Source organism: Lynx canadensis, chromosome A2 (assembly GCF_007474595.2).
Source record: "Lynx canadensis isolate LIC74 chromosome A2, mLynCan4.pri.v2, whole genome shotgun sequence".
Taxonomy (NCBI): Eukaryota; Metazoa; Chordata; class Mammalia; order Carnivora; family Felidae; genus Lynx; species Lynx canadensis.
This window is the reverse complement of record NC_044304.2, coordinates 547111-555568: the sequence shown is the minus strand read 5'-3', so window position 1 is coordinate 555568 and position 8458 is coordinate 547111. Positions and strand designations below refer to the sequence as shown.

General features: G+C 63.3%; 1 protein-coding gene across 1 annotated transcript in view; it reads left to right on the top strand.

Moving 5' to 3' along the window:
* SBNO2 (strawberry notch homolog 2) overlaps positions 1-8458 on the top strand; it is a 48821-nt gene that overhangs the window by 10599 nt on the left and 29764 nt on the right. The window contains exons 2-4 of the mRNA XM_030335037.1: positions 2365-2556; positions 7086-7159; positions 7761-7872. Coding sequence (XP_030190897.1) covers positions 2437-2556; positions 7086-7159; positions 7761-7872 — 306 coding nt within the window. The 5' untranslated portion in view covers positions 2365-2436. The remainder of the gene's footprint in view (positions 1-2364; positions 2557-7085; positions 7160-7760; positions 7873-8458) is intronic.

Sequence of the window (8458 nt, the reverse complement as noted above, 5' to 3'; positions counted from 1 at the left end):
CCTCACACCGTCGTGACTCACGCTGCTGTGAACGTGTGTGTATAGGTTTTACGTGGATAAGTATTTTCGTTTCTTCTCGGGTTCCTGGGAAGCTGCCCACGGCACCACCGTGCTCCTTGGCCTGTGGCCTCTGGCTGGTGCTTTTCTAAAGGGGCAGCCCAGGGCTCAGTGGCTGCAGAGCCTGGAAGCACCTGTTTGTGGGAGGGGTTCAGCTTCACTCCGGGACACGTGGGGTATGGACAGGGTTTAACAGATGGCCTCGGGTGGGGGACACATCTCAAGCACCTGCTGCAGAGAAGGGGCGGGCGGTCGAACCCCAGGGCTGAGGGGATGCTGGCCAATGCCTGTGGTCAGCTATATGTTTCCTCTGTTGAATTAAGGTCATTCCTGCCTGCCTTCTGTCCCAGGTGCTGGGGGCAGAGCCCCCTCGAGGGGTATCCCCCAAATCCAGGAGATTTCCTGGGGCCTCAGTGAAACCAGTGGTCACCTAACTGGTCACTGGATTGCTGGGGCCTCGGGCTCTGCTGAGTGCCTGACCAGCCTTGCCCATGTACCTCCAAACAACTCAGTTCTCCTGTTGAGCAAAACCGGGGCTCAGAGGAGCTGAGGTGTCCCTGAGTTGTCAAATAATAATCCAGTTGTTAGAAGGCTGAGCTGGGTTTGACCACCTCTGCCTGAGCCCGAAATCTTTAAAAGGAAGGGCTGAGGGGCGCCTGGGTGGCGCAGTCGGTTAAGCGTCCGACTTCAGCCAGGTCACGATCTCGCGGTGCGTGAGTTCGAGCCCCGCGTCGGGCTCTGGGCTGATGGCTCGGAGCCTGGAGCCTGTTTCCGATTCTGTGTCTCCCTCTCTCTCTGCCCCTCCCCTGTTCATGCTCTGTCTCTCTCTGTCCCAAAAATAAATAAAAACGTTGAAAAAAAAATTTTTTAAAAGGAAGGGCTGAGACCCCAAATCACCGAGTAGCTGTGTGTTTGTTTGTGGAGCGAGACCTCAGGACTTCACGCTCCCGGCTTCCAGGTCTGTGTCCCACCAGGTCCCCAGCCAGGAGCCTGGAGGGCACAGGCCGGAGCAGGCCAGGGCCACCGAGGCAGGGGGAAGTGCTGTCTTCCCGGCAGGTGTGAGCCCGTGGCTCGCCCAGAGCAGTGGAGGCGAGCAGGGCAGCACCAAGGCTTGGAGCTGGCTGGAGCTTGGCCCCGCGGGCCCCTTCTCTGGCCAGGAGCTTGGGGTGAAGGCAACCCCTCCCCACCCCCTGAGGGATTGCATAAGCTGCCCGTGTGCGGACAGTGATTACTGGAAGTCCCGAGGATTTCTTCATCCAGGGCTTGGCCGGGAGTGGCAGCTGCCTCCCCTTCCTGCCCCCCTCAGGGATGAATGTCCTCAGCCACTGCCTGGCTGAGGAGCACAGGGGCCGGCCTAGGGTCCGGGCTCAGCCAGGAGCAGAGGTGCGGGGGGGTGGGGGCGGGGAGCCTAGGCCACAGTCCACGGGGCAGATGGAAGTCGTGTGGGAAATCCTGTGTGTCTGTCGTCGGCTCCTGTGGCAGCCATGTTCCCGGCTGGGTCTGCCTGCATTCGAGAACAGGGACATTCTCAGCGGGGATGCCGTGTGTCCTGACCACTTCCTGGCTCAGCTTGGCCCTGACTCCCCCAGAGCCCCTTCTGCAAACCTGCTCTGGATTCAGGGGGACAGGACTGGCCCCCAGCCTGGAGGTGCTTGCTGAGTTGGACTTTGCCTCACAGCCTCAGACGTGCCAGGTCACAGAGCCAGGCCCGTGGGATCTGCTGAGTCTCCGCGACTGGCCGTGGGGCCCAGATGGCCGGAGCATCCCCCCAGGGCCCGAGCCGGTCGCGTGATGGGCAGGGAGGCAAAGCGGTCGGGCCCAGCCTCACTGGAAGGGCTGCCACCGTCCTGGAGATCTGTCCCTGGGGCTGGTCTTCTTTCTGTCTCAGGCCCCCCCTCTGTGGCCAGGAGCCCCACTTGGTGGCGCTTGATGCCTGGGTGGGACCTGCGGTCGGAGGTCCAGGTGCAGCGTCCCCAGGAGGGGCTGCCAGGCGGCAGCTAGGGTCCCCTGGTGCGCTTGGAGCACGGGGGCCGCGTGCGCTCCTGTCCCGGCAGCCGAGGGGTTGCTCGAGCACGCTAGCACGCTCAGGCTGAGCTGGGGTCCGGGCCCCCTCCCTGCGCCAGCGCAGCCCCCGGGAAGAGTCCAGGAACCCAGAGGGGTGCCTGTCACCGCTGCGACATTGGGGGAGCCTCGGCTCACACCCTCCCGTATCAGGGGCCTGCTGTGCTGACCCCACCCCCTCGGCGCCAGCCTCGCAGGGACTCCTCCTCAGAGGTTGACCTCGGGATGTGCCGTCTCTCCCCCCAGGTCATGATGCCGCCGCCCAGGAGCAAGAAGCCCAGATAGACGCCTCGGCGGCCTGGGTCGTGGAGCCGCCCGATGCTGGCAGTGGGGCCCGCCATGGACGGCGAGTTTCCTCAGCACGAACCCCCGCCGGCGGGCGGCATCCTGTACAGCCCGCCGCCGCTGCAGACCCCGCTGTGCGGGTCCGGCGTCCAGGTGAGCCCCCGCCATCCGCGGTCGGCCTCGGGGGGGACGCTGCCCTCGCGGGCGGGCGCGGCCGCAGCTTCCCTTTCCAGGGCCTCGAGCAGTCGTCCCAGTCCCCGGCCCGGCAGGGGGACGCCTCGGGGTGCCCGCCTGCCGTCAGGTCTGTTTGCCAAGGCCGTGACGGGCCCTCAGGGAGACGCTCAGGCCTGGGCTGCCGCCGCCTTCCCTGCAGGACAGGGGCTGGGGCCTCTGTGACGTGGACTTTTTTACCAAGGTTTCCTATTTTCAATTTAACGGACTTTGTGTCTTAAGCAGTTTAGGGTTTATAGAAAAATTGGACAGAAAGTTTCCACCTCTCCCACTTTCCCCATGGATAACGTTTTTCATCAGTGACCCTGCTGAGTTATCACAGCGGATGAGCCAGCACCGAACGTGACGAACCACGGTCCACAGCGGACACGAGGTCACTCCTGGTGCGGCACACCCCGTGGGTTCGGACGAATGTCACGGACACCTGCCCACCACCACGGTGTCGTCCGGAGTAGACCCACGGCCCCGAAATTCCTGTGCTCCCCCCATTCACCCTCCCCCACCCCGGCAGCCGTGCCTCCGTGGTCCTGCCTTGTCCAGAACATCCTGGACTTGGAACCACCCCGTGTGTCACCTCCTCAGCCTGGCTTCTGTCACCGAGTGCCGTGCGTCTGAGGCTCCTCCGTGTCTCTGTGCGGCTCGATGGCCCGTTTTTAGTGCCGAGTAATATTCCCTCGTCTGGGCCGGGCCACTGCGTGTTTATGGACCAGTTTACCTGCTGGAGGGCATCTCAGTTGCTCCTAGGTCCTGACAGCTAGTGAAGTATCTCAAGTAAAAGCACCACAGGTTCCAGCAGCTGCAAAGGGCCCCGTGGAGAGAAGGGTTCAGAATTGTGCACCAAGTCAGGCCTGGAGCCCCCCCGCTCCCGGTTTCTGGGGCGAAACCAGGGTTCTTTCTCCTGTAGAAAAGCAAACGGTGTTCCTGAGTAGAGAGACTTGAGCTGCCGGGAAGGGAGGGAGAAGGGTGTCGGGACACAGTGGCAAGGGGTGCACGTGGCTGGGGCTGCCACGGGGTCCCTCCTTCAGGAAAGTGTCAGCTGCCGCCTTTCCCTCGGTCCTGCTGGTTTGGGGCCGGGAGGAGGGCCAGGTGGCAAGAGAGAGCAAGGATCGAGCCTGGGTTTGAGAGGAGCCGGGAAGTGGGCCGCTGGGGTCAGGCTAGCTCAGGGCCCGATGCCCAGAACCATCAGGAGGAACCTGGGAAAGCAGAATTCAGTCTCCGTCCAGATGTGCCCACGTGGTACCCTCACGTAAGAGGCGCGGGACAGAAGTTGTGTAGGTGAGCCATCAGTCTGGGGAAGGCAGAAATGAGTTACCCCCGAAGGTAACACTTCCAGGCCTCGGCCGACGTCCAGCGCCTCTGGCCAGGGTCCCAGACGTCACCGTGTGCCTCCTCTCTCTCCGTTTCCTGTTGGAGCTGTGTCCACATGTCCCCTGACCCTCTGTGTCCCCCTGCTCCCCTCTGAACTTCTGCCCGCGTCGTCATGGCGATGCCTTCCTGTTCCCCACGTGCCATCTGGCCCCTGGCAGTCAGTGTGTAGGCTCTATGTCCCGCCACTTTATAGTCTCAGAGTGTGCGTTTGTCATTCTTAACAGTGCTGCAGGATTCCTTCTTGTCGGCATCCCGTAACTTGCTTAATGATTTCCCTATTGTTGGGCCTTTGGGGTGATTCCAGTTTTCTGCTGCTATAAATAGCACTGTGTGCCCCCCCCCCCCATCCCCATGGATTGGGCAGGAGGGTGTCCTTCTGAATCGATTCCTGGGTCGGAAGGAGCACTGGGTAGGGTCACAGATTCTGGGCTGGGGCCACACCCTCTCAATGGTGGCCCATATGCTGACGGGGAGGAGGGGGCACGCCTGGGCTGCCGTGGGGACCCATTGCAAGGGATGTGCCTCTCCGAGCCCGACTCTGGCTCTTTCGGAGGCTGGGCCACTCCTCCCCAGGCTGCACACTGAGCCTGTCCCTGGTGGGCTACCAGCTGTGAGGGCTGTCCCCTACCTGGGCCACTCTGGGCGCAGCTCCCGCTGACGCTGAGCGTGTATGTGGTCGGTGTGGTCAGGATACTTTGTGCCACTCCCCTTCATCTGTCCTGGCTGGGCTGAGCCACCATCAGGAGAAGGGGACCTACCCCAGGACTGCTAGTGTCATTGAGGTGGCCAGATTTAGCAACTGAAACTACAGACCTTTAACGAAACGTAAGTTTCACATAAACGCAAATGACATTTTAGTGTGTGTGTTCTATGCAACATTTACACTAAAAATTGTCGTTTATCAGAAATGCCAATTTCACCGGACACCCCGTATTTTATGTGGCAGCCTTATTTTATCTGCTGCCCTAGTGAAAGTGTTCTCTTCTTACATCAGCTACAGGTGGCCTGGGCAGCCTTGGATTAATGTCCCAGGGCCTGCCTCTCCCCAGGAGAGGCCAGCCTCTCTGTCTCCACCTGAAATCCCCAGGCAGGCTCGAATGGGCTGGTAGGGGTCAGGCATCCGTCTCTGGACCGATCATGTCCCAGGGGCCTGCCCTCTAAAGGCAAAGACGTACCTCTGGCCTTAAGTGGAAAATCCCAAGGAAACCTCTGATTGGCTGGCTGGGTTCAGGGGCTCCTCTCTGGACCAATCATGACACAGGGGCCTGCCCTCTAAAGGTGTGGCCACCCTTCTGGCCTCAAGTGGGAAAGACCGAGGTGGGCTCTGATTGGCAGCTGTGTGGTGCCCCTGGGCTGGGGGAGGAGTGACCTCCCACCCTCCGGCTTCCTGGCTGAAGCCCCAAGGTCCTAGAAGACCTGGGGTTCTGGGTGCGGCGGCGAAGGTTGAGTAAATGAAGGCCCTCCACCGCCGGGAGCCCCCTGAAGCCTTGAGGCCGGCCCTGCCTGCTGCGTGCCCACGGGGCCACGTGTGCACCTGGGACGGCTTATGCCAGTTCATTGAAGCGGCTGAGTGTGGTCTCTGCTGTGGAAGCGTTCCGGGAGTGCCCCGGAGGGGGAGCCTTCCGGAGGCTTCCACGGCGATTCCTCCATGATTGCTCCAGCCTTCGTGCTGGAGCTGCTCTTACCTTACAGCCCGGGCAGATGCCAGAGGAGGCACAGCCCCTTCGCGGAGCGTGCGCCTCTCCTTCCTAAGTTCTGGCTCTCTGCGGCTGGACGTGTGGACACCGACCGCCCTGCAGGGGTGGGGTGTTGGGGGGAAACGCACAGTGATGGGAAGTCAGGGCCGGCTCCTCCCTCCCAGACACAGGCGCCATACATAGAAGGGCGCCTGGTCTCCCAGCCATCTGGGCTGGTTCCGGGCCAGCTGTCGTTCACGGGTCCCGTGAGCGGGAGGAAGCGGTGGCTGGGGGATCGGTTCCCGGCGGCCCCGCTGAGGAGCGGGACCCGCGTGGACCAGCGGGAAGGCCGCTGCGCTTCCGTCTCGGGACATGCCGTCTGGCAGAGCCGGCCAGGACAAGTAGGGGACAGTGACGGCCGCCAGCAGGCCTCTCCCCACCGCTGGTCGGGGACCTCCCCGACATGGTCCCACGTGGGCCACATTGTGGGTTAGGGGAGGGACCCCTGCTCGGCAGACTGTGTGTCAAGGTGGGACGAGCCACTTCTTTCGTACGGAAGGCGGGGGGCGGCGTGAGTGTCCACAGCCCTCCACCCTGAGTCGGTCCGGTCAGAGCCCAGTGCAGGGCCCCTCAAGTCCTCGCTGACCTCAGGCTCATTCTTCCAGCCTCCCATCAGTGTTTCTCAAAGCAGGCTCCCCAGGACCCCTACCTGTGCTGCGCTCTTGGGCCAGACAGGCTTGGGGGTTTCCAGGAACACCCTTGGCCAGAGGGAGTTCTCAGAAGGCCAGGCTCTTGTCCCTTCTCCCCACTCCCGGGAGGGGGCCGGGGCAGGGACCGCGCCTCGGCGCTGGTGGGAGCCCCTCTAACGAAGTCCTCTTTGCCACACGGGCGCCTCCCTCGGGGCTGGATTGGAGGGGGGAGCTCATGCGGCCTTGCTTCTCGCCCAGTCCCACCCTGCGCTTTCTAGAACTGGGGGGCCTCCATGCAGAGTCCCTGGCCCACCAGCACGCCTGGATCCTGTGTGAAATGGGGGCTCCCGGTCAGACCCTCGAATGGGCTGCCCAGGCCCCTTGAGGGGTTCTGGAGGCACTCCAGTCCGGAGGTGGGTCACACCTACCCACCCCCGCCCTGCCCACGGAGGGGCCTACAGCAGCGGCACACCAGGCCCGGGCCCGAGCCCTTCACGGGTGTGGACGAGTTCCCCTCGGTGGGCTCTCCCATGCAGATGGGCAAACTGAGGCCCCGAGCTGTTAGGTGGTTAAGTGACTCCTAGGTGACCCAGGTGGGACGCCACAGGGTGACGTTTCTACCTGGACGGGGTCGCAGAGTCCTCACCCCCTCCTCACTGAGGAGCCCCCCGCCCCTTCCACAGGGCAGCCCCTCCTGACGCTCATTGGTCTGTTCCAGAACACCATGCTGCACTACCCGTGGTGGAGCTCCTTCTCGCCCACGCCGTACCCAGCCTTCTCCAGCGAAAGCCAGTAAGTTCCTCTGGCCTCCAGGGTCCGAGCAAGCCCCGCCACGTCCCGCTGGGTGGCCACAGTGCCCTCGAGGCCTTGCGTGACTCTGCAGCCACTGGTTAAACAAAACTAGAGCTCGTGGCACGTGAGGGGCTTCAGTGTCCTGCTGAGGGGGCCGTGGGCTGCGCCCTGGCCGCACGGAGGCAGCCGAGACTGACCGGCCGTGGCTTGTCTTAGAAAGAGCCCGCCAGGAAAAAGGGCAAAGGTGGTAGGGAGGAAGAGTCCTGGGAGGGCTCTGTGGGTACCCTCTGGGCAGGGGGTGGCCCTGGGCAGCGGGGGAGAACTTTGGGGGCAAAGGAGCGGGGAGGGCACTTGCCTGCAGAGGGCAATGGCGACCTGGGTTTTGAAGAGTCAGTAGGAGTTTGCCGGGGGAGCCGGCCCACAACCAGGCCAAGGAATGGCCTGTGGAAAGGACCCAGAGCACGGAGCCAGAGGCTTGAGGTCTCTCCGGGCACTGTGTTCCGGGACGGGGGCACGGGGGCCTCTGCTCTGAGCTGAGTGTCTCGGATGCCAGAGCCCTCCCTTAGGCTCCTGAGGGCTGACCTTCCCTGTCTGCCTGCAGCCAGTTCATGAACTCCACCTCCTTCATCGTCAGCCAGCCCTGCGCGGACACCAGCTGCGGACCTTCCGCCGCCACCCCCAGCTTCCTGCCAAAGACAGGCGACTTTCCTCAGGTAGGGACCTGGAGCCAGAGTCACCCTTCGATCCCCACGTGCTCCCGGAGGCCCGTGCCACGCACTGGTGGCCTTGGCCGGGCCCTGGGCTGGGCTCAGGGCCACATGGAGCCACGGCTGGTGCTTGGGAATAGCCAGTGCTCCCCTCTACTGCAGGCCTGGCCCGAGGGCTCGCGACTCACAGCCACGCCCGCGTGGGCCTGTCCGGGCGGCTTCCGGGCAGCGCGAGAGCTGGGCTAGGGGCCACACCTGTCCACGTGCTGCTCACGCCCCCGCCGTGGGTTGTGGCGCGGTACCGTGGAGCATCTGATGCGCTTTTCCCAGACCTTCGCGCCTTCCTCTCCCGGGCAGAGGCCCCCGCGCCTGCTCCGTCTGGGTGCCTCACTTAGCGTCTCGGCAAGGGTCCGCCGTGTTCCCCGCGCCCCCGGCCAGAACGACGTTCCGTCCGGCACAAACCCCGTTGTTGGCATTTATGTCCCCAAACGGCAGCTATTTGGAGAGCGTCGCCCACCCAAACCGAAGGAAGAGATACGTGTGATCTCTTTTTTTGGAGAACCGGGGGGACCCTCCCCGGCAGGCGTCTCTA